Below are 26633 nucleotides of genomic sequence, written 5' to 3'. Positions count from 1 at the left end.
TCTTTCTCCTTCTCCTCCTCCTCCTCCTTCTCCTTCTCTTCTTTCTTTCTCCTCCTCCTCTTCCCGCTTCCACAGGGTCCTCCACCGCCGCCTCCACCTCTTCCACCTCCTCTGCTGCCACTGCCTCCCCCTCCTCATCCTCCTTCTCCTCCTCCTCCTCCTTGCTTCCACAGGGTCTCTCACTCTGTTGCTCAGGCTGGAGTGTAGTGGTGTGAACACAGCTCACTGCAGCCTTGACCCCCTGGGTTCAGCCTCCCAAGTGGCCGGGAGTACACCTGTGTGCCAACATGCCTGGCTATTTTTTAAAGTTTTTGTAGAGATGAGGGTCTCACTATGTTGCCCAGGTTAGTCTAACTCCTGGGCTCAAGCTGTCCTCCCACCTGGGCCTCCCAAAGTGCTGGAATTACGGGCATGAGCTGCTGTGCCTGGCCAGAATTTGCATTTCTAACAAGTTCTCATTGGATACCGATACTACAGGTCTGGGGATCACAATTCCGAGAACCACCAGACTGACAGAGCTTTCTGAGGCCACACTTTCAGATAGTGGCTGAGTGGGGACTAGAACCCAAGATTCCTATTTCTTTTTCTCATGTAAGTGTTCTTAGTATTTCTTCTTTCTTTCTTTCTTTCTTTCTTTTTTTTTTTGAGACAGTTTCACTCTTGTCCAGGCTAGAGTGCAGTGGCGTGATCTCGGCTCACTGCAACCTCCGCCTCGGGTTCAAGCGATTCTCCTGCGTGGCTGGAATTACAGGTGCCCACCACTGTGCCGGCTAAATTTTGTATTTTTAGTAGAAACAGGGTTTCACCTTGTTGGCCAGGCTGGTCTCAAACTACTGACCTCTGGTGATCCACCCACCTCAGCCTCCCAAAGTGCTGGGATTACAGGCATGAGCCACCACGCCCTGCCTGGTTCTTAGTATTTCTTATGTAGAATGGATGTTGGAGCCAGACGTGGTGGCTCACACCTGTAATCCTAGCGCTCTGGGAGGCTGAGGTGGGAGGATGGCTTGAGCCTAGGAGTTCGAGATCAGTCTGGACAACACAGCAAAACCCCATGTATTAGTTATCTTGCTGCTATAAAAAATTACCAAAACTGGGTAATTTCTAAATAAAAGAGGTTTAATTGACTCACAGTTCTACATGGCTGGGGAGGCCTCAGGAAACTGAAAATTATGGTGGAAGGCACCTCTTCACAAGGTGGCAAGAGAGACAAATGAGAGCTGAGCGAAGGGGGAAGCCCCTTATAAAACCATCAGATCAAATGAGAGCTCCCTATCACGAGAACAGCATTGTGGGGAGCCACCCCTGTGATTCCATTATCTCTACCTGGTCCCACCCTTGACACGTGGGGATTATTACAATTCAAGGTAAGATTTTGCCGGGGGGAGGGGTTACGGTGGGGACACAGCCAAACCGTATCATCCACTTTCTACAAAGAATACAAAAAGTTGGCCAGCCATGGTGGAGTGTGCCTGTAATCCCAGCTATTTGGGAGGCTGAGGTGGAAGGATTGCCTGAGCCTGGGAGGTCAAGGCTGCAGTGAGCTGAGCTGCACTTCCAGCTTGCACAACAGTGAGACCCTATTTCAAAAAATAAAAATAAGAAAAAAAGAGGTTGGCAAACAAGGGCCCACGGTTCAATTCTGACCTGCCACTCATTATTACAGTATTACTATATACATTCTAATACATACATATTAGTATTAGTACTGTTAACGTATGTTCAAAGTCCCCCCCGCCCCATGTATAGGAAAACTATGTTTTTTCCTATACATACATACCTGTGATAAAGTTTAATTTATAAATGAGGCAGTAAGAGGTGAACAACAGCAAGAGAATAATTATAACAATATGCTGTAACAAAAGTTATGTAAATGTGATCTCTCAAGATACATTCTTGTTCTGTACTCACCTATTTTTCGATGGTGGTTGAATGCAAGTAACTGAATCCACAGAAAGCAAAACTATGGGTGATGGGGAACTACTGTACTTAATAATTCACATACCAAAAACTTCACTCTTTTAAAGTATACAATTCAGTAGTTGTTAGTATATTTACAGAGTTATTCAACTATCACCACTGTTTTAATTCCAGAATATGTTCAACATCCCCAAAAGAAACCCAAAATCCATATGCAGACTACTTATTCCCCTCCCTGGCAACCACTATCTTTTTCTGTTTCTGTTGATTTGCTTATTCTGGATATTGCATAGAAGTGGAATCAGATATTTGGTCTTTCACATCTGGCTTCTTTCACTTTATAACATAATGTTTTTCAGGCTCATCTATGTTGTAACATGTACCAGTACTGCTTTCTTTCATTGCCAAGTAAATAATTAGCTGAGCATGGTGTCATGTGCCTGTAGTCTCATCTACTTGGGAGGCTGAGTCAGGAGGATCCTTTCAGGCCAGGAGTTCAAGTCTAGCCTGGGCAATATAGTGAGACTCTATCTCTTAAAAAGAAAATTCACATAAAAATTATTCATTCATCAATTAATGAACATTTGGATTGTTTCTACTTTTTGACTAATAACTAATACTACCCTGCATATTCATGTACAAGACTTTGTGTGGACATATGTTTTTAGTTCTCTGGGATATATACCTGGGAGTCAAATTGCTGAGTCAATAGCTCTATGTTTAACTCTTGAAGAACTCCAGGACAGTTTTTATAGTAGCTGCACTTTTTTACACTTCTGCCAAGATAAATGACCAGCAGTGTGTGAGTGCTCGGATTTGTCTCCATCCTCGTTAACACTTGTTATTGTCTTTTCGATTATAGCCATCCATTTGTATGTGAAGTGCTCTCTCATTGTGATTTTGATTTGCATTTCCTAATGGTTAATGTTGAGCATCATCTCATGTCCTTGTAAAAAGTAAAATAGAGGTCCCTCTTCAAAGATTTTCCTCCGCATCTAATTAGGAATAAATAACAACTTCTCTTAAAAGCAAAATTTATTCGAAGACCTGTGCTAACATTCTGAAATGTCTGCTAGCCGTAATAAAGAAATCAATGTACTTTAGCTCTTAGCTCCCACAATTTAGCCTAAATATTTACCCTGGCATGCTTATACTGGTCCAAGCAAGCATTAGGTCACAGCCTGTTCTTCTTCCGTATTTAAAAGTGTTATCTTTCTCAGCATTCCACAACTTACTTCCTCCTTCCTTTGTTCTCCTCTACCTTTGCCTGTTTTAAAAAGTTCCAAGTTGCTAGCCAGTCGGGACAAATACAGAATGTGAGGTCCCGTTCCAGCTAATGGAAACCTGACACAGCAGTAGGGTGGACTCGTCAGATTATGACTCTGTCTCCTTTGTTCAGTGTACTCTCGTGGCATAACTGCTGGCGAGTGTACCCTTTCTGCAGGAAGTAAACATGACCTTAATAAATTTATGTTTGAATGCTATTTCTTTATGGTACCAGAGAACAAGCATTTCAAACATCCTTATTGGCCATTTGCATATTTTCTTTGGTGAAATATCTGTTCAGATCCTTTGCCATTTTAAAAATTGGGTTGCCTTTTTGTTGTTGATTTATAAGAATTGTTTATATAGTCTGGACACTAGACTCCTATCAGATATATTATTTGTAAATATTGTCTCCCATTGCGTGGGGTGTCTTTGCAGCCTCTTGGTAGTATGTTTTGCAGCACAACAGTTTTTCATCCTGATGATTTTTTTGTTTGTTTGAGATAGTTTCGCCCTACAGCCCAGGCTGGAATATAGTGGCGCAATCTTGGCTCACTGTAGCCTCTGCTTCCTGGGTTCCAGCGATTCTTCTGCCTTGGCCTCCTGGGTAGCTGGGATTACAGACACACCTTGCCATGCCCTGCCCAGATTACAAGTCTTTCACTTATTTTGTTAAATTATTCCTCTAAGTATTTTATTCTTTTGTATACTATGATGAATGGAATTGTTGTCTTTATTACATTTTTATATTGTTGATTGCTAGTGTATAGAAATATTCCTTTTTGATAAGTTTTTTATATCCTGGGATCTTGCTGACCTCATTAACTCTTAGGATGTTTTTGTAGATTTCTTAGGATTTTCTGTATATAAGATCATAAGATACTCAGCTCACAAGATCATGAGAGGGAATTTTACTGCCTCCTTTCCAATCTGGATGCCGTTTATCTTGCCAGTTTCCCTGGCTACAATCTCCGGTAAAATGGTGTATTGTATTTATTAAATTTTTATGTTGAACCGCCCTTGCATTCTAGGGAAAATCCCTCCTGGTCATGGTGTATAATCCTAATTATATGTCGATAGATTTGGTTTGGTAGTTTTTAGGATTTTGTATTTATATTCCTGTGAGATAGTCTGTCATTTTCATTTTGAGACAGGGTCTCACTATGTCACCCACGCTAGAGTGCAGTGGAGTGAACACAGCTCACTGTAACCTCAATCTTCCAAGCTCAAACAATACTTCCAAGTATCTGGGACCACAGGTGCACACCACTATGCCTGGCTAATTTTCTTATTTTTTGTGGAGATGGGGTCTTACCATGTGCCTAGGCTGCTCTTGAACTCCTGGGCTCAAGCAGTCCTGCGACTTCGACCTCCTAAAGTGTTGGGATTACGAGCGTGAGCCATCACACCTGGCTGTGCCATCACGCCTGGCTGTCATTTTTTTTTTCTCATACCCTTTGGTTTTGACGTCAGAGTAATAATGGCCTTCTAAATGAGTAAGTGTTCCGTCTTTTTTTGGGCAGGGGAAATGAGAAGGATTCTTTAAACATTGGATTGGTAGACTTCACCTTGAAGCCGTGTTGTACTGGGCTTTTCTCTGTGAGACTTGATTACTGATTCAATTTCTTATTATAGGCCTATTTAGATTTTGTTTCTTCTTGAATCCGTTTTTGGTAGTTTGTGTCATTCTAGGAATTTGTCTATTTAATCTAGGTTATCTAATTTATTACCATGTAATTGTTCATACTATTCTCTTATAATCTTTTCTATGTGTCAAGTTAGTAGTAGTCTGTTGTTTGATTCCTGATTGTAATAATTTGCGTCTTCTCTGTTTTTTTTCCTTGGTTGATCTAGCTAAAGATTTGCCATTTTTTGTTGATCTTTTCAAAGAACCAAGTTTTGCTTTAGTTGATAGTCTCTTTTTTTTCAGATGGACTCTCACTCTTTCACCCAGGCTGGAGTGCAGTGGCTCAATCTCGGCTCACTGCAACCTCCGCCTCCCAGGTTCAAGCAATTCTCCTGTCTCAGCCTCCTGAGTAGCTGGGACTACAGGCAGGTGCCACCACACCCGGCTAGTTTTTGTATTTTGGGTAGAGATGGGGTTTCACCACATTAGCCAGGCTGGTTTCTAACTCCTGACCTCAAGTGATCCACCCACCTCAGCTTCCCAGAGTGCTGGGAATATGGGTGGGAGCTACCACGCTGGCCTCTATTGCATTTATTTCCCCTCTTGTTTTTATTATTTTCTTCTTTCTGTTTACTGTGGATTAAGTTTTTGTTGTTGTTGTTGTTTTCAGGTAGATTAGGTTGTTAATTTGAGATCTTTATTTTTATATTTATTTATTTTATTTTTTGTCTCTGAGGCTGGAGTGCAGTGGCACGATCTTGACTCACTTCAACCTCCGCTTCCGAGGTTCAAGTGATTCTTCTGCCTCAGGCTCCCAAGTAGCTGGGATTACAGGCATTCACTGCCACGCCAGGCTAGTTTTTGTATTTTTAGTAGAAAAAGGGTTTCACCACGTTGGCCAGGCTAGTCTTGAACTCCTGTCCTCAGGTGATCTGCCCACCTCAGCCTCCCAAAGTGCTGGGATTACAGGCATGAGCCACCATGCCCAGCCTGAGATCTTTATTTTAAAACAGATGTCCACAGCTATACATTTCCATTTGAGCATTGCCTTTGCTGCATCCCATGCATTTTCGCTGCTACTTGTTTTTACTTTTTGTAAATGGTTAGGAAAAAACTTAAGACTTAGTGACACATGAAAAGTATATGAAACTCAGATTTTATTGTACATAAATAAGGTTTTGCTGAAACAGAGCCACATCCTTTTGTTTACATGTTGTCTATAGTTAATTTTCATCCCAGAGTGGCTGAGTTGAGTAGTTGCAACAGAGACCTTCTGGCTGGTAAAGCCTAAAATGTTGACTCTTTTGGTCCTTTGCAGAAAACAATTATTGACCCCTGTTGTTAAATATTTTTTGATATACAGATGTTCCACATCATGATAAATTCATCATAAAATCAAAAAATCGTAAATTTAGCCATTATACCCAACAAACAGTTGGGAACTGTTTGTATATTCATACTATGAAAAATTGAGCTTTTCATTATTTTTAGCTTGCATGAGAGTTAGAGCTGTATTTGCTTAGAGTGATATTCCTAAGATGATAATATTTGTCATTTGATTTTTCTGTGGATTCTTATGGACTACCTGGTAACATTCAAATACAGAGCACAGCAATCATTTCTTCACCATGTGATCTTAACCTACTTTATCTGAGGTGTCTTCAATTTCTATCTCTGATTTTAAAATATTCTTCTAGCCTCATTTAACAATATATATGCAAAGGCCTAATTTTTTAAAAGATTTTTGTGACAGCATTTTAAAGAATTTTTTCTAAGGAAAAAATGATGTCTGCAAACATTCATTTATAAGACTGTACAATAAGAAATCTGTGTGAAAAAAATTGAAATGCCAAAATGTTTAGAAAGAAGAATATTTGATAAATTAGAATTCTAGCGATTTAAGTGGAAAAAGTGTATCCTGGGCAGGTGCAATGGCTCATGCCTGTAATCCAAACACTTTGGAAAGCCAAGGCAGGAGGATCACTTGAAGCCAGGAGTTTGATACCAGCCTGGGCAACATAGTGAGAGCCTGTCTACGAAAAAAAAGTACATTCTAAAACTGTAGATACATATAGTCTTATAACAAGTAGGAGCTAAGCTGTTAATGATTGTTTCTTTTTTTAAAAAAGGATTGGTTGTTGATTGCGCCACTCCAAATGCTTTTCATTTTCTACTTTTGTCTTTTCTCCCCTAATTGTAATAAGGAATAAAACATACTATGGTGTGTATGTATGTGCGTGTGCATTGTGGGGAAAACCTGGCCTCTGTCTTACTGCTCCTGCTCTATACATTCTTTTTGATTTTCATAGCTGAAACTAATCTTTCCCTTCTCTTCCACATTTTGACATTCTTTGTAACTTGTTTGTAGTGCTTAAATTTTGATTTGTATGGTGGTGTGTTTATATCTTGTTTCTCCTACAAGACTTCAGGTTCATTGAGGACACAGTCTGTATCTCAGTCTTTATCTCTCATGCGTGTAGAAGTTTGTTTTTTAAATTTCTCTCCTCAGATGCGGTGGCGCACACCTGTAATCCCAGTACTTTGGGAGGTGGAGGCGGGCAGATCACCAGAGGTCAGGAGTTCAGGACCAGCCTGGCCAACATGGCGAAACCGTCTCTACTAAAAATACAAAAATTAGCCGGGTATGGTGGCACATGCCTGTAATCCCAGCTACTCGGAGGTTGAGGCAGGAGAATCACTTGAACCTGGGAGGCAGAGGTTGCAGTGAGCCAAGATTGCGCCATTGCACTCTAGCCTGGGCAACAAGAGCAGAACTCTGTCTCAAAAAAAAAAAGAAAGAAAGGCTGGGCGTGGTGGCGCATGCCTGTAATGCCAGCACTTTGGGAGGCCAAGGTGGGCAGATCGCAAGGTCAGGAGTTTGAGACCAGCCTGGCCAGCATGGTGAAACCCCGTCTGTACTAAAAATACACAAATTATGTGGGCATGGTAGCGCACTTGTAATTCCAGCTACTCGGGAGGCTGAGGCAGGAGAATTGCTTAAATCTAGGATACGAAGGTTACAGTGAAGAGGTTGCAGGCTGTACTTCATCCTGGGTGACAGAGCGAGACTCTTTCAAAATAAAATAAAATAATCTCCTAGTTGTTGTTTTTTTTTTTTTCTTCAGCATGTCTTCTGCTATTTAAAAAAAGGCATTTTCTTGAGCTGTTTCATTGAACTAGAGCTGCTGGCCAAAAACTGTGTGTATATAGTAGGGAAAACAAGGATTTGTGTGGTTAAGGCATAAACACAGGAGTAGCACAAAATATAAATGAATAATATTAATAATTGTAGAATTGCAATTTTGAGCACAAATAGGGGCAGAACTACGAATAGTCAAAGTTTACTGTGAAATATGGTTGCATTGTCTGTATATTTGGGGTGAATAATTGAGAGGCAACTCTTCAACAGCCTGTTACTCCAGACAGGGCTAGAAACTCGTGAGTACAGCAAAAGGCCTTTGAACTACAAAGTCCATACCTTAAAGCTCTAGTACTTTTCCCTGTGAACTCCAGCATTTTTATTCTTTGACAAATGTCTAATACATGCAAAAGATTGTAAGTATTCAAAAAGCCAGTGCTATAGAGTTCTTTGGTATGGAGAGAATAGCCAATGTTTTATTGTGTTAATAACAATTCTAAAATCCATATTAAATTTAAATTTTTGGCTGAGTGCAGTGGCTTATGCCTATAATCCCAGCACTTTGGGAGGCCAAGACAGGCGGATCACCTGAGGTCAGGAGTTTGAGACCAGTCTAGCCAACGTGGTGAAACTTGGTCTCTACTAAAAATACAAAAATTAGTCAAGTATGGTGGCACAGCTACTCGAGCGGCTGAGGCAGGAGAATCACTTTTACTCAGGAGGCAGAGGTTGCAGTGAGCCGAGATCACCCCACTACACTCCAACCTGGGCAACAGAGAGAGGCTCCGTCTCAAAAAACATAATACATAAATAAATTACATTTTAAAATTCTGTTTCTATAGTCACCATCAATTTACATACATATTTACTTCTCAATATACTTTGTAAGTGTAAAACATAAGGGAATAAGGCTGTCATCTGCCTTAGCCAGCCATGATATAGGTCAAGCTTTTATTATATGTAGTAATGTTTTGAGGAACATAATTGAAGCTTTATTTTATTTTGAACTCTAATAAATAGGTAGAAGATTGTTATTACTATTTTTTGAGACAGAGTCTTGCTTTGTTGCCCAGGCTGGAGTGCAGTGGCATGGTACTCTCGTGGCCCAGTGCAACTCCCACCTCATTCTCCCGAGTAGCTTGGACTACAGGCGTGTGCCACCACACTTGGCTAATTTTTGTAGAGACAGGGTTTCGCCATTGTTGCTCAGGCTGGTCTCAAACTCCTAAGCTCAAGTAATCCGCCCACCTCAGCCTCCCAAAGTGGTGGGATTACAGGAGTGAGCCACCACACCCAGCCTGAAGATTATTTTATAAGTGTGACTTTGTTTTTAAGTGGCTATTTATTCCCAAAGCTATAATTAGCTGAAATAATACTGTAATGTTTAAAGCTTATTTAGTTATCCCTGAGGTCATTAGCTCAAATAAAGTAACGATATACTTAGAAATTGAAATAGAAATGAAAACAGCTCACAGAAAATAAACATTGGCAATAACCATGGAAAACATTTTATAATGTGGTTATGCTGTTATCTTTTGCAGAGATAACAGACAGGTTTTATTTATTTATTTATTTATTTATTTATTTCAGGGGGAGGCGAGGACTCTGTTGCCCAGGCTGGAGTACAGTTGTGTGATCTTCGCCTACTGCACCCTCTGCTTCCCAGGCTCAAGTGATCCTCCCATCTCAGCCTCCCGAGTAGCTGAGACTATAGGAGCGCTCCCAGCTAATTTTGTATTCTCAGTAGAGATGGGGATTTCGCCACATTGCCCAGGCTGGTCTCGATCTCCTGGATTCAAATGATCCGCCCAACTCAGCCTCCCAAAGTGCTGGGATCAAAGGCTTGAGCCACTGCACCCAGTCTAGTGTTTTATCTTATATGCTGCTTGGATACCTTTGTTGGTCAAGGCTCTGTGACAGAAAGTGCCTTAATTGCTTGGTAATGTCTACTCTGGGCCCACGATCTAGGAATGGTAGCCTATATGCCAGGTATTTATTATTGCTGCAAAATACTGCTTATTGTGCACATTAAAATCTATTTGCAAAGCTAACTATACACATATTGTTAAGTTTATTCCTAATTCTACTGAAATTATAAGACAAGAGAACTGGCCCAGCCGTGGTGGCTCATGCCTGTAATCCCAGCACTTTGGGAGGCGGAGGCGGGCGGATCATGAGGTCAGGAGATTGAGACCATCCTGGCTAACACGGTGAAACTCCGTTTCTGCTAAAAAATACAAAAAATATGGTGGTGGGCGCCTGTAGTCCCAGCTACTCGGGAGGCTGAGGCAGGAGAATGGAGTGAACCTGGGAGGCGGAGCTTGCAGTGAGCCGAGATCGCACCACTGCACTCCAGCCTGGGCGACTGAGCGAGACTCCATCTCAAAAAAAAAAAAAAAAAAGAGAATTTATCAGTTGCTTTGCTTTGCAACTGTTATGCAGTTCTAAACTCAGATTGGTTTGGTGTAAGAACTTTTTTGAGTTGGATTTGTGCTATCTTTGAAAATTATTTTGAAAATTGGATTATGATATAATCAAGTATTCAAATCTTAAATGTTCAGCCGGGCTGGGTGCGGTGGCTCACACTTGTAATCCCGGCACTTCGGGAGGCTAAGGAGTGCGGATCACTTGAGGTTAGGAGTTCGAGACCAGCCTGGCCAACATAGTGAAACCCCGGTCTCTACTAAAAATACAAAAAATTAGCGGGGCGTAGTGGTGCATGCCTGTAATCCCAGCTACTCAGGAGGCTAAGGCACGAGAATTGCTTGAACCTAGGAGGTAAAGGTTGCAGTGAGCTGAGATCGTGCCACTGCACTCCAGCCTGGGTGACAGAGTAAGACTCTGTCTCAAAAAAAAAAAAAAAAATTAAATGTTTAACTGGATAAATTTTTACTTACACCTATGAAACCATCAACCTGATGAAGATAGAGAACATTTCCAGCTCCCCAGGAGTATTTTTCATTCCCCTGCAGTTAGTACCCTCCCATCCCAGAGATGACCATTACTCCAACTTTTATTACTATACCATAGTTTTGCCTGTTCTTGACTTTCAGATAAATGGTATTATATGTATATCTTCTGTGTCCAGCTCTTTTTGCCCAGTATGTTTGTAAGGTTTATCTGTTTGAACATAATTTTTATTATACTTACTGTTGTGTAGTTCACACTGTTTTTCAGTAACATTCTATCTTTATTTTAAAAGTTGGAACATACACTTTATTATATCATAAATGTATTCCTTTTATCTTCAGAAGAATTAACTTTTTTATTTTTTTTTATATTTATTTATTTTTTAGTAGAGATGAGGTTTCGCCATGTTGGCCAGGCTGGTCTCTATCTCCTGACCTCAAGTGATCCGTCCGCCTTGGCCTCCCAAAGTGCTGGGATTACAGGCCTGAGCCACCACGCCTGGACAACTGTTTTATTTTTTACTTTGTAACTTGTATTTAGATTCAGGAGTACATCTGCAAGATAAACTGCATGTTTTGAGGGTTTGATCTACAGATAATTTTGTCACCCAGGTAATAAACATAGTACCTGATAGGTATTTTTTCTGATCCTTTCCCTCCTCCTACCCTCCACCATCAAGTAGGCCCCAGTGTCTGTTGTTCCTCTCCTAGTATCCATGTGTTCTTGTTCTTTAGCTCCTACTTGTAAGTGAGAACATGTGGTACTTGGTTTTCTGTTCAGGTGATAGTTTGCTTAGGATAATGGCCTCCAGTTCCATCCATGTTGCTGCAAAGTACATGATCTCATTCTTTTGTTAATGGCTGCATAACATTCCATGGTGTATATGTACCATAGCTTCTTTATCCCATTTGCCACTGATGGGTGTCGAGGTTGATTTAATGTCTTTGCTGTTGTGTATAGCAATGCAATGAACTTACGTATGCATGTGTCTTTATGGGAGAACGATTTATACTCCTTTGGGTATATATCCAGTAATGGCATTCATTTACTGGGTCGAATGGTAATTCTGTTTTAAGTTCTTTGAGAAATGGCCACACTGCTTTCCACAATGGCTGAACTAATTTACATTTTCACCAGCAGTGTAAAAGCATTCCCTTTTCTCTATGACCTTGCCACCATCTGTTATTTTTTGGCTTTTTTTTGGTCAGTATATTTTCCATTTTTACTGTGCATACACATAATACAATGTATCTTAAAAATGGGTCTTACAATATGTAGTTTTATCACTTGGTTTACAACTAAATATATTGTGAACATTTTCTCTTCTACAACAGTTAAAAGAATTGCAGAACTTGGAAGAAACATAATTTATTAAGCAATCTTGTTAGGGACATTGAAGTATAATTTTTTTTTTTTTTCCTAAGGAGACTTCATTCTTTTTACAGTACCTTTGGGAAAAAAAGGGGAGTCCTTGTCTTATATAGCTTTCTCTAGATGATGAAAACTTGCCCTTCCATTTAGCCTTTTCACTTGTTTCTCTACACCCACCAAATCACCAATCAAGTAACCCATTTTATGTTTTCCAACCTCTCCCATTTGCTTTCTCTTTCCTACCCAGTCTCCCTACACACATGCAAATGGACTTCCATTCCTTCAGCACTCTCGTTCCTCCCCTTAAAGAGGCTTTTTTTTGGGGGGGGGGGACGAGTCTGACTCTGTCGCCCAGGCTGGAGTACAGTGGCGAGATCTTGGCTCACTGCAAGCTCCGCCTCCCGGGTTAGCTGGGACTACAGGCACCCACCACCACACCCGGCTAATTTTTTGTATTTTTAGTAGAGACGGGGTTTCACTATGTTAGCCAGGATGGTCTCAATCTCTTGACCTCATGATCCGCCTGCCTTGGCCTCCCAAAGTGCTGGGATTACAGGCGTGAGCCACCGCACCCGGCTGCTTTCTTTCCTTTTAAAGAGACTATTTTAATTGATTTTGGTCAACTCTACTCAAAACTGTATCCTAAGGTCCACATTAGGATTAGTCTCTAATAATCTGAAGATATAATTCAGTTGTTTAAAATAACATATTGAGAAGACTTTGGTAGAATTACATGTATCAAGAAACACTGGACTTGGGCACAATGGAGATATGGCTGATTTTTGAAAAAAAGAAGTAGTGTTTTCTGGGAGGGCAGGGCAAAGAGGTAAGAAGTAGTTGGTACTATAAGGAAATGTTAGAGATCATTTTGGAAATGTATTCATTATTTTAAGGCAACTAACAAATGATCATCTTTCAGTTAGGACATTGTAGCAGCAGCCTTTACTGGTCATGAAATTTGCATGATATCTAAAATCATATTTCTGTAAATAGGTCAGTGTGGATTAATAGTAACTTTGTATATAGAAAAGCAGATGCCAGCTAGCATAAAAGTGGCAGTGTGGACAGTGGTAGTTCTGGAGTCCTGGAAGCCATGAGATGCTCATCCATCACTAGGCCATCACAGCCAGGTGGATAAATGCCTGAGGAAAGCAGCGGAGCTGACTGTGCCAGCATTTACAAATGGAACACTTCTTGGGCAACCAGGTGTCATGGGGCACAGACCCACAATTCTCTTTGCACACATCGTGCTCACAGGAGAGGGGGCAGGCACAAAAGGACCCCAGCGTGCAGGTTCCACCATTCAGACAGCAGGTTCTGTTTAACTCCCTACTGTCCCGTATCTCCATGGGCGGCACAAGTTGGGAATACCTAGGACGAATTGCAGGCTCCTCCTGGGGCTGAATGCTGTCATCTCTGAAGGTCAGGTCTCCCTGGGATGGATGTGCAAGTTCCTTATGGCCCAGCCCTTAACGACCTTTTTTGACTTTTTAACGATAGCCATTCTGCCTGCTGTGAGATGGTATCTCGTTGTGGTTTTGATTTGCATTTCTCTAATGATTAATGATCTCGAGTATTTATATGCTTGTCGGCTGCATGTATGTCTTTTTTTTTTTTATTCAGTCTTGCTCTGTCACCAGGCTGGAGTGCAGTGGCGCTATCTCTGCTCACTGCAACCTCCACCTCCTGGGTTCAAGCAATTCTCCTGCGCCGCTGGGACTACAGGCACGCACCACCACACCCTGCTAACTTTTTGTATTTTAAGTAGAGACGGGGTTTCACTATGTTGGCCAGGTTGGTCTCGAACTCCTGACCTCAAGTGACCCGCCCGCCTCAGCTGACCAAAGTGCTGGAATTACAGGCATGAGCCGTGACCACGCCCAGCCTGTCTTCTTTTGGAAAGTGTCTGTTCATGTTCTTTGTCCACTTTTCAGTGGGGTTGTTTCATTTTTCTTTTTTTTTTTAAAACAGTAAAGTGGAAGCAAGTTTATTAAGAAAGTAAAGGAATAAAAGAATGACTACACCACAGAACAGCTAGGTGGTTTGATTTTACTTGTAAATTTAAGTTCCTTATAGATTCTGGATATTAGACCTTTGTTGGATGCATAGTTTGCATATATTTTCTTCAATCTGCAGCGTGTTTGTTTATGCTGTTGATAGTTTCTTTTGCTGTGCAGTAGCTTCATAGTTTAATTAGATCTCATTTGTCAATTTTTGTTTTCGTTGCAGTTGCTTTTGGTGCCTTCATCAGGAAATCTTAGCCAAGTCCTATGTCAATAACATGGTATTTCCTAGATTGTCTTTCGGATTTTGTTTTGTTTTGTTTTTGTTTTGTTTTGTTTTTTTGAGACGGAGTCTCGCTCTGTCGCCCAGGCTGGAGTGCAGTGGTGCGATCTCAGCTCACTGCAAGCTCCGCCTCCCGGATTCATGCCATTCTTCTGCCTCAGCCTCCTGAGTAGCTGGGACTACAGGCGCCCACCGCCACACCTTGCTAATTTTTGGTATTTTTGGTTGAGATGGGATTTCACTGTTAGCCAGGATGGTCTCAATCTCCTGACCTCGTGATCCGCCCGCCCGCCTCAGCCTCCCAAAGTGCTAGGATTACACAAGCCTGAGCCACCATGCCCGGCCATCTTTCTGGCTTTTATAGTTTGGGGTTTTACATTTAAGTCTTGAATCCATCTTGAGTTGATTTTTGTATATGGGGTAAGGTAGGGGTCCAGTTTCTATCATCTGCATATGGTCTCCCAGTTATCCTGGCACTTTTCATTGACTGAGGAGTCCTTTTTCCCATTGCTTGTTTTTGTCAGCTTTGTTGAGTATCAAATAGTTGTAGGTGTGTGACCTTATTTCTGTGCTCTCTATTCTGTTTCATTGGTCTATGTGTCTGTTTTTGTACCAGTACCATGCTGTTTTGGTTATTGTACCCCTGTAGTATAGTTTGAAGGCTGGTGACATGATGCCTCCAGCTTTGTTCTTTTTGCTTAGGATTGCCTTGTCTGTTTGGGCTCTTTTTTTGGTTCCACGTGAATTTTAAAACATTTTTTCCTAATTCCATGAAGAATGTCATTGGTAGTTTGATAGGAATAGCATTGAATCTGTAAATTGCTTTGGGCAGTATGGCCATTTTAACAGTATTGATTCTTCTTATCCATGAGCAGGGAATGCATTTTCACTTGTTTGCGTCATCTCTGATTACTTTGAGCAGCATTTTGTAATTCTTGTTGTAGAGATCTTTCACCTTCTGGTTAGCTGTACTCCTAGGCATTTTATTCTTTTCGTGGCAATTGTAACTCACACTTTTAAAATAAAATGTGTGCTTTTTGTACAAAAAAGTCTCATATCACTGTCATGGAGCTTCCTTGGTTCATCTTTTACTGTGTGTGTTCCATTGTGTGTGCACTCAGTCCTGTGTGTGCTTGTCCACGCCCCCACCCTGTATATATATGTATGTATATATAGATGAGTCTTTAACTCTTGGGATAAACCTGCAAACATGATTTCCCATCACCTCTAAATACTCTCATGTGTATTTCCCATGCACAAGGATACTTGTACATAACCAGCATACAACACTCCAAATTAGGAGATGAGCATTGATTAAATACTATATCCAGTCCACAGACTCCATTGAAGTTTTGCCAGCTTTCTCAACTGTGTCTGTTTCCTTCCTGGCCTGAGATCCTTTCCAGGAGTGTGTGTTCATTTGAGCTGTCATGTCTTGAATCTGAAACTGTCAGTTTTTCTTTCATTTCCTTTATAGTTTTAAAGCATACAGCCACAGCCTTCAGTTCTGCATATTCTGTAGAATGACTTTTCAATTTGAGTCTGTCTAATGGTTCCTCATGATTGGGTCCGGTCATACATTCTTTGTCTTTATTTTTGGTACCAGTTTTATTGACATATAATTCATATGCCATACAATTCACTCATTTAAATTAGTGTGTAATTCGATGGTTTTAGATGTAGTCACCATAAGTTATGCAACCATCACCACAGTCAATTTTAGACCATTTTCATTGCCTCAAAAAGAAACCCTATACTCTTTCATTTGTGTTCTATTGTAACTGGCTTCTTTCATTTAACATTGTTTTCAAGGCTCATCCATCCTATAGCATGTTGGTACTTCCTTTTCATTGTTGAATCATACTCTGTTGTGTGGCTATGCTTCATTTTATTTTATTCTATCTTTTTCTTTATTTGAGATGGAGTCTGGCTCTGTCGCCCAGGCTGGAGTGCAGTGGTACGATCTCGGCTCACTGCAACCTCTTCCTCCCAGGTTCGAATGATTCTTCTACCTCAGTCTCCCGAGTACTACAGGCATGCGCCACCACGCCTGGCTAATTTTTGTATTTTTAGTAGAGAGAAGTTTCACCATGTTGACCAGGCTGGTCTCGAACTCCTGACCTCAGGTGATCTGCCAGCCTTGGCCTCCCCAGAGTGCTGGGATTACAGTATGAGCCACCACGCCTGGCCTCAGTTGGTTTATTCATCCATCATTTGATGTACATTTGGGTTGTTCACACCTTGGAGTTGAGTAATACTGCTAAAAAAGAACATTTGTGTACAAGTTTTTTGTTGTTTTTGTTTTGTTTTGAGACGGAGTTTCACCCTTGTTGCCCAGGCTGGAGTGCCGTGGCATGATCTTGGCTCACCGCAGCCTCTGCCTCCCAAGTTCCAGCGATTATCCTGCCTCAGCCTCCCGAGTAGCTGGGATTACAGGCATGCACCACCACACCCAGCTAATTTTGTATTTTTAGTAGAAACAGGGATTCTCCGTGTTGGTCAGGCTGGTCTCGAACTCCCGACCTCAGGTGATCTGCCCACCTCGGCCTCCTGAAGTGCTGGGAACAAGTTTTTATGTCTGTATTTTTGTGTGTGTGTTTTGTTTTTGAGACAGGATCTCATTCTCTTGCCCCACATGGAGTGCAGTGGCACAATCTTGGCTCAGTGGGGCCTCAACCTCCTGGGCCCAAGCTATCCTCCCTCCGAGTAGCTGGGACCGCAGATGCATGCCGTCACACCCAACTAATTTTTTAAAAATTTCCTGTAGAGACAGAGTCTCACTGTGTTGTCCAGGCTGATCTCAAACTCCTGGGCTCAAGCAGTCCTCCTGCCTTAGCCTCCCAGAGTGCTGGGATTACAGGCATGAGCCACCACACCTGTAGTGGACATATTTTTTCAATATTCTTGGGTATAGACCTAGGAGTAGAATTGCTGGATATGATAACTTCGTATTTATCTTTTGAGAACCTAAAGGTTTTCTAAAGTGGCTGTACCATTTACATTTCTACCAATAGTGTATGAGGGTTCCGATTTCTCACCATACCCTTTAACACTTGGCTGTTATTTGTCTTTTTTGCGATAGCCATTCCGGTGGGTATGAAGTGGTATCTCACAGTGGTTTTGGTTTGCATTTTCTAATGACTGATGATGTTGAGCATGTTTTCATGTGTATGTTAACCATTCATGAGTCTTTGGAGAAATGTCTATTCAAGTCTTTTTTCTATTTTTTTTATTGAGATGTCTTTTTTGTTTAATTTGAGGTAAAATTCACATGACATAAAAGTAACCCTTTTAATGTGAACAATTCATGACACTTAGTATATTCCTTTTTTTTTTTTTTTTTTTTTTTTTGAGACAGAGTCTCACTCTGTCGCCCAGGCTGGAGTGCAGTGGCACAGTCTCAGCTCACTGCAACCTCCGCCTCCCGGGTTCAAGTGATTCTCCTACCTCAGCTTCTGAGTAGCTGGGACTACAGGTGCGCACCACGTCCAGCTTATTTTCGTAGGTTTAGTAGAGACAGGGTTTCACCATGTTGGCCAGGCAGGTCTTGAACTCCTGGCCTCAAGGGATCTGCCGCCTTGGCCTCCCAAACTGCTGGGATTACAGGCATGAGCCACCATGCCTGGCTGAAGTTTTTTTTAAAGTATTTTTTTCTTTTATTCTTAGTTGATACATAATAATTGTACATATTTATGGGATGCTGAGTGATATATTTTGATAAATGTATACAATGTGTAAGGATCAAATCGGGGTAATTAGCATATCCATCACCTCAAACATTTATCATTTCTTTGCATTGCGAACATTCAACATCCTTTCTTCTAGTGTCTTGAAAATATACACTGAATTGTAGTTAACCATATTCACTCAACAGTGCTACAGAACACTAGAATTTATTCCTCTCATCATTATATTGATAGCCGTCCTAGTGAGTATGAAGTGATGTCTCATTGGGGCTTTGATTTATGTTTCCTTAATGACTAATGATGTTCAATATCTTTTCCTGTGCTCTTTGACCATTTGTATATCTTTTTTGGACAAGTCTTTTGCATATTTTTTAATTGGGTTGTCTTTTTGTTCGTGGGTTTTAACAGTTTTTTTTTAAATTATGGATACTAGACACTTAATTAGATATGATTTACAAACATTTTTCTCATTATGTAAGTTGTCTTTTCATTTTCTTAATAGTGTCCTTTGAAACACAACAATGTATTTTGATGATTTCTAATTTATCTATTTATTTCTTGTCGGTTGTGCTTTTGGTGTTATATCTGAGAAATTGCCAGATCTGAGATCACAAAGATTTATGTATATTTTCTTCTAGTTTTATAGTTTTATCTCTTACATTTAGGTCTTTGGTCAGTGTTTACAATTGGTATGAGGTAGCAGTCCAACTTCTTTGTATTACATGTGGATATCCACTTGTCCCAGCTACATATGTTAAAAAGACTATTCCTTCCCTGTTGATTTGTTTCAGAAGTAAGTTGACAGTAAATGTGATATTTTATTTCTGGATTTTCAGTTGATTTATATGTCTGTCTGTACTCTAGTACTAGTCTTTCTGAATGTTACTTGGTAGGAATTTTTGAGATTGAGAAGTGTGAGTCTTCTAACTTTGTTCTTTTTCAAGATTTGTTGTTGTTGTTGTTGTTGTTATTCTGGGTCTCTTCAGTTTCCATACAAATTTTAGATTGGGTTTTAATATCTGCAACGTCAACAGGTGTTCTGATAAAGATTGCATTGACTCCATAGATCAATTTGAGGAGTACTGCTATCTTTAAAATATTACATCTCAGCCGGGCACGGTGGCTCACGCCTGTAATCCCAGCACTTTGGGAGGCTGAGGCGGGCAAATCACAAGGTCAGGAGATCGAGACCATCCTGGCGAACACGGTGAAACCCCGTTTCTACTAAAAATACAAAAAATTAGCCAGGCGTGGTGGCGGGCGCCTGTAGTCCCAGCTACTCAAGAGACTAAGGCAGGAGAATGGTGTGAACCCTGGTGGTGGAGCTTGCAGTGAGCCAAGATCACGCCACTGCACTCCAGCCTGGGCGACAGAACCAGACTTTGTCTCAAAAAAAAAAAAAAAAAAAAATTACATCCCCTAGTCCATGAAAGTGGGATATCCTTCCATTTATATAGATTTTCATTAATTTCTTAATATGTTTTCTAGTTTTCAGAAAAAGGTCTTTAACATAGCTATTTACACATATACATATGTGCATACACACAAAACCCCTATACAATATCCTGGTTATACTTAATGTTATGTAAGTGTTGCAGTTAATACTATTGTTATTAATCTTTTTATATGTCTCTAACACTTTGGGGGAGATGGGTTGAAACAGAAAAATAGTTAATAGAAAAGTATTTAATCAGGGGACTGGGCACGGTGGCTCATGCCTGTAATCCCAGCACTTTTGGAGCGGATCATGAGGTCAGGAGATCAAGACCATCCTGGCTAACGCGGTGAAACCCCATCTCTACTAAAAATACAAAAAAAAAAATTAGCCGGGCATGGTGGTGGGCGCCTGTAGTCCCAGCTACTTGGGAGGCTGAGGCAGGAAAATGGCGTGAACCTGGGAGGCGGAGCTTGCAGTGAGCCGAGATTGCGCCATTGCTCTCCAGCCTGGGCAACAGAGCAAGACTGTATCTCAAAAAAATAATTAACATTTATCTAGACTGTTTGCTATAAGAAAGGCTGAAATTACTTGTACTTTATTCTTTAGTAGAGATAATATGTAAAAAGCATCAAGTATGTGGCCAAATGTAAATATAAGCAGGAAACTGTAGGCATCTATTCCTTAATTGACATGCATGGGAAAAATCCGAAGGAAATGCATCAGAAAATTACCTGTTTATTCTTGGCTAGAAGGATTTGATTATTTATAGTTTTTCAATCTTTCTGTATTCTGCTTTGAACATGTATGTATGTGAACATGTACACATGAAGAAATAAACTTGCTGGATTAAAAACTTTTTTTTTCTTAAGTTTTCTGTAGAGTGAGTCTCACTATATTGTTTAGTCTAGTCTTGAACTCCTGGTCTCAAGCTGTCCTCCTACCTCAGCCTCTCAAAGTGCTAGGATTATAGACATGAGCCACCATGCTCAGCCAAAGTTACTGTTTTTGTTTTATTTACTTATTTATTTATTTATTTTGAGATGGAGTCTCACTCTGTTGCCCAGGCTGGAGTGGAGTGGTGCAGTCTCGGCTCACTGCAACCTCTGTCTCCCCGTTCAAGCGATTCTCCTGCCTCAGCCTCCTGAGTAGCTGGGATTACAGGCATGCACCACCATGCCTAGCTAGTTTTTGTATTTTTAGTAGAGGCGGGGTTTCACCATGTTGGCTGGGCTGGTCTTGAATTCCTGACCTCAAGTGATCCGCCTGCTTCAGTCTCCCAAAGTGCTGGGATTTCAAGCATGAGCCACTGTGCCCGGGGGGAAAGTTACTGTTTTTAAATAGTGTAGTAAGCATGTAGAGATATTAGACAACTGATTTAGTTTATTTATCTGAGGCTTTTTTCTTTTTCTTTTTTTTTTTTTTTTTTTTTGAGATGGAGTCTCGCTCTGTTGCCCAGTGGTACAGTCTCGGCTTACCACAACCTCTGCCTCCTGGGTTCAAGCGATTCTCCTGCCTCAGCCTCCTGAGTAGCTGGAATTACAGGCACACGCCACCATGCCCGGCTAATTTTTGTATTTTTAGTAGAGATGGGGTTTCACTATGTTGGGCAGGCTGGTGTCAAACTCCTGACCTCAGGTGATCTGCCTGCCTCACCCTCCCAAAGTGCTAGGATTACAGGCGTGAGCCACTGCACCCAGCCAAGGCTTTGTTTCTTTATGTAAAATGTTAATTATCTTATTTGTCTTGCCTACTTTATAAATACATTGTATAAAGATATTTTAAAAATATATCTATATTTTGGAAGTTGTGAAGCCCTGTGGAAATATCTGAAGGGGCACACATTGCTGTTCAGAAATCTGAGAAATCATCTTTATCCCTAGGTAAAACTTAAATAACAGCTGTTGAGTTGTTTTTAGATTCAGGGTGTTGTTTTAATAGTATTGAGGGCCCACATTTTAAAGGTATTTTTAGGCTGGGCACGGTGGCTCATGCCTGTAATCCCAGCACTTTGGGAGGCCAAGGTGGGTGGATCACAAGGTCAGGAGATCAAGACCATTCTGGCTAACATGGTGAAACCCCGTCTCTACTAAAAAATAGAAAACATTAGCCAGACGTGGTGGCGGGCGCCTGTAGTCCCAGCTACTCAGGAGGCTGAGGCAGGAGAATGGTGCGAACCCAGGAGACGGAGCTTGCAGTGAGCCGAGATCTCGCCACTGCACTCCAGCCCGGGCGACAGAGTGAGACTCTGTCAAAAAAAATACAAAACAAACAAAAAACCATATTTTTAGGATTTAACGTTTATCTTCACAGTTTTTTAAAGTACTCTTCTGCTACTAACTTATTGGAATTTAAAACATTATTCAAATGATTTTTCCACCAGGCACGGATGGGCAGAAGCCTTTGCAGGTATCAGAAGTTCACATATCAAATATATCTGCCCGCATGCGTGAGTATTTCTGATCTTCAGACTTGTGATTCAGAGTCTGGAGAGGAGCAATTGTGATTGCTTTATCCTTCCAGAAAAGTATTTGAATATAGTTAATTTTTATTTTTTAAATATTCTGTTTAAAAATAAAGATTAGTAGAATTTCTTTAAAATGTTTCTTAAATTTTTTTTTTCTCTTTTTCTCTTTTGTTAAGCAATTTAAAATATTGCTGTCTTGGAAGTCAGCTGAACTTAAGACCAGAAAAATTATTTAATTTATTTATTTATTTATTTTTGAGACAGAGTCTCACTCTGCCACCCAGGCTGGAGTGCAGTGGTGTGATCGCAGCTCACTGCAGCCTCCGCCTCCTGGGTTCAAGTGATTCTCCTGCCTCAGCTTCCAGAGTAGCTGGGATTTCAGGTGTGTGCCACCACACCCAGCTAGTTTTTGTATTTTTAATAGAGACAGGGTTTCACCATGTTGGCCAGGCTCAAACGCCTGATCTCAAGTGATCTACCTGCCTTGGCCTCCCAGAAAAATTATTTTAGATGTACAAATATCTATAAAGTTCTAGGATATCCCTAGGGTATCTCTGAAGGGGATTTACCTGTTAGATTTGTGAGAAATCTTTATTATGTTGAAAACACTCTTTAATTTTATCATTTGGGGCAATGTTGATGTACTGTGGAAAGAGCACAGACTTTGGAATATGATAGGTTTGGTTTTGAATTCTGGCTCTGAAAGTATTTGTGGATGTCAAAAAGAAATTAGTAAGTTTTGAGCAAACTTAGAAGATCAATAAGATTGGCACGTTAGGTCAAGCTTGTCCAACCTGTGGCCCAGGTCAGCTTTGAATGCAGCCCAATACAACAAATTAGTAAACTGTCTTAAAATGTTATGAGATATATATATTTTTTTTTTTTTGCTATTTTTAAATACAATTTTATTTTTTACTTCATCAGCTATTGTTAGTGTTAATGTATTTTTATGTGTGGCCCAAGACAATTCTTCTTCCAATGTAGCCCAGGGAAACCAAATGATTGGACACGCTTGATTTAGGTCAAAAGGTTGCTGAGAAGCAATCACCATGGAGAAGACAAGAAGGGATTGGACATACTCATATCGGTTAGTAATTCATTCCCAGAAGTGGTAGTAGCAGTAGAGTTGGGATAGATAGATGAACATGAAAGAGGGAATGGGAAGAAGAACAATAGCTGAGAAGATTGGTTAAGAAAACATTTCGTCCTCTTTTTATCCTGAAATACAGGGTCTGTCTTACCTCTGTAAGCTACAGTGAATACTGCGGCTAGGGTCTCTATGTCCTCTCATTCTGCTCAAGCAAGAGACAGAATTCTTTTTACTCTTTTTCTTTCTTTTTTTTTTTTTTTTGAGACAGTCTCTCTGTCGCCCAGGCTGGAGTGCAGTGGCATAATCGCAGTTCACTGCAACCTCTGCCTCCCGGGTTCAAGCGATTCTCCTGCCTCAGCCTCCCGAGTAGCTGGAATTACAGGCACCTGCCACCATGCCTGGCTAATTTTTTGTGTTTTTAATAGAGACAGGGTTTCACCATGTTGGCCGGGCTGGTCTCAAACTCCTGACCTCAGGTGATCCGTCCACCTTGGCCTCCCAAAGTGCTGGGATTACAGGCGTGACCCACCCCGCCCGGCCCAGAATTCTTAATTACATTGGAATGGATATTGATATTTGCCCTAAGTTGAACTGCTTTAAAAGGCTGTTGCCCAACATAGGGAAGTTTGTATTCTCAAAGAAATTTTGATACGGTTTTAACTTCTAAGGTGGACTTCATGAATCAGGAGGAAGGTGGTGAGATGTAGTTAGAGTGTGTTTATTTTTCTTTTGTTTGAATGGAGCCGAATTCTGATTATCTAGCATATTTTTAATCACAGACTTGAATTGGCTATAGTGGGCACTTAGGCAAATTTTGGATTTCCCTTATTTATTTAGAGGTCTCTTAATCAAGCGAGTACATAGCTAAGAACTAGAAAATTAACAAAAGTGTAATCTGAGCATATGAGAATTGATGCTACGGTATCAGTGTAATAAATCGCTCATTGTCCTTAGCCCCATACCAGAATCTCGTATTTTATACATTTCCAACTGTCTTGGTTTCTGGTTTCTCTTCTCATGTCTGAGAAGTCAAAGGTAGTAAGTAAGGGTGTTGAGAAGGAAAATATATTTGTCAGACTTCGTCCTTTGTTGCTGTTGCTCTGTCTTCAGAACACATTTGGAGGGGCATGGAAAGCAGAGTTGTACAGGTGTGGATGAAGTAAAACAGTTCATATGTTTAAACTGTAGCATATAGTTTTGTGTAGGTCTCAAGTAATTATCTGTTTTTGATTAATGGAATTTATCGGTTCTTATGCGTTGTTATTCTGATTTTGTTGTTTTGTTTTTTCTTTTCCATGTAGGCCTGTTAGGCCTGTTACATTAAATATGAACATGGCTATGCCTTCATGGTAAGTAAGAATTTACTTATTCAATAAGAACATTATATTACTGATTTAATGTTTTCAGAAATGCTTTTGTGTACAGCAATTTTTATTTAGCTGTTTTTTAAATTGCAAAGTTGCATAGTTAACCTTAACCTTTCTTTATTTACATTTTTATACTCTAGATTTAGGGGTAAACTTAAGGAGCTGTACATACAGGTAGAGAAATAGGAGAGAATGTTTGAATAAAAATAATGTGGGAGAATATCTGCTGCTGCTTGATAAACCTTTGTTGGTTTTAGTAACCCAACATTCGAATGACCCCTATTAAACCACAGCCTCCAATTTCTTGCCTGTCTGGGTTGTTTTTAAGGAAACCGCTTCCCTTCCAGCCCTCTGAAGATACCCTCACATTCCCTCTGCACTTTACTGTCAGAAAGTAGGGTCAGTTTTTTGTTCCTATGTGCTACTTCCAGACTATGATTTTTCCTAACTGTTCTCTGAGACTCCTACCATCAGGTCTGTTAAAAAACGATGACTTAGGCCGGGCGCGGTGGCTCAAGCCTGTAATCCCAGCACTTTGGGAGGCCGAGACGGGTGGATCACGAGGTCAGGAGATCTAGACCATCCTGGCTAACACGGTGAAACCCCGTCTCCACTAAAAAATACAAAAACCTAGCCGGGCGAAGTGGCGGGCGCCTGTAGTCCCAGCTACTCGGGAGGCTGAGGCCGGAGAATGGCGTGAACCTGGGAGGCGGAGCTTGCAGTGAGCTGAGATCCGGCCACGGCACTCCAGCCTGGGCGACAGAGCAAGACTCCGTCTCAAAAAAAAAAAAAAAAAAAAAAAAAAAACGATGACTTTAGCCAGGCATGGTGGCTCACACCTGTAATCCCAGCACTTTGGGAGGCCGAGGCAGGCTGATAACTGAGGTCAGGAGTTCAAGACCAGCCTGGCCAACACAGCAAAACCCCTTCTCTACTAAAAATACAAAAATTAGCCAGGTGTGGTGGCATACGTCTGTAGTACCAGCTACTCAGGAGACTGACACAGGAGAATCGCTTGAACCTGGGAGGGGGAGGCTGGAGTGAGCTGAGATCATGCCACTGCACTTCAGCCTGAGCAACAGAGTGAGACTTCATCTCAAAAAAAAAAAGAAAAGGAAAACAACATAAAATAAAATAAAAAAGAATATTTCTGGTTAGCCTTTTAATCCAAGCTACCGTGAATGGAGTAAAATATACTTACTACAATAATAGATTTTCTTAGAATCAAATGGTTCTTTTAAGATTTTGCCTTATTTTACAGGTTTGATATTATTGGGCTTTCACCAGATTCACAGGAGGATGAATCTGGGATTAAACAGGCAGCAGAAAATAGTAAGTACAGAAAATGTTTATGAAGCCAAAAGTGTTCTTAAATGCTTTTAGTAGATTCAGTAATCATATCGGTACTGGTTAAAAATTACACATTTGGGCCACGCACGGTGGCTCACGCCTGTAATCCCAGTACTTTGGGAGGTGGAGGTGGGTGGATCACCTAAAGGTCGGGAGTTCGAGACCAGCTTGGCCAGCATGGTGAAACCCCATCTCTACTAAAAATACAAAAAATTAACTGGGCGTGGTGGTTGGCGCCTGTAATCCCAGCCACTTGAGAGGCTGAGGCAGGAGAGTTGCTTGAACCTGGGAGGTGGAGGTTGCAGTGAGTTGAGGTCACCCCACTGCACTCCAGCCTGGGCAACAAGAGCGAAACTTCGTCTCAGAAAAAAAAAGAAAAAAATTCCACATTTATCTAATCTCAGGAGGCACTGCTGTTTCCTTCCTTTCACCCCCTGCACCCCAGAGAGAGTCTTGCTCTGTCAGTCAGGCTGGAGTGTAGTGGCGTGATCAAAGCTCACCGCAGCGTTGACCTCCTGAACTCAAGCAACCCTTCCACCTCATCCTCCTGAGTAGGCTGGGACCACAGAGGCGCACACCACCATGCCCAGCCAGTTTTTAATTTTTTTTTTTTTTTGTAGACACAGGGTCTCCCTATGTTGCCCAGGCTTGTTTTCCTTTCTGGTCACTCTGTTACTTGTTTGCCACAGTGTCCACAAGGACTCACTTGAGTATGGGCA

At 41.0% G+C, this 26633-nt stretch overlaps 1 protein-coding gene across 7 annotated transcripts in view; it reads left to right on the top strand.

Annotated features, from left to right (window-relative positions):
- Positions 1-26633, top strand: part of LYPLA1 (lysophospholipase I) — a 51721-nt gene that overhangs the window by 9968 nt on the left and 15120 nt on the right. For 4 of the 7 annotated variants that reach the window (XM_025394733.1, XM_025394731.1, XM_025394730.1 and 1 more), the window contains exons 3-5: positions 22024-22089; positions 24499-24546; positions 25826-25896. In XM_025394733.1, the coding sequence (XP_025250518.1) occupies positions 22024-22089; positions 24499-24546; positions 25826-25896 (185 nt within the window). The remainder of the gene's footprint in view (positions 1-22023; positions 22090-24498; positions 24547-25825; positions 25897-26633) is intronic. The other 3 variants (XM_025394734.1, XM_025394736.1, XM_025394732.1) reach the window with 2 other exon arrangements.

Source organism: Theropithecus gelada, chromosome 8, assembly GCF_003255815.1.
Source record: "Theropithecus gelada isolate Dixy chromosome 8, Tgel_1.0, whole genome shotgun sequence".
NCBI classification, from domain to species: Eukaryota; Metazoa; Chordata; class Mammalia; order Primates; family Cercopithecidae; genus Theropithecus; species Theropithecus gelada.
The sequence above is the reverse complement of the archived record's forward strand: the minus strand, read 5'-3'. Positions and strand labels throughout refer to the sequence as shown.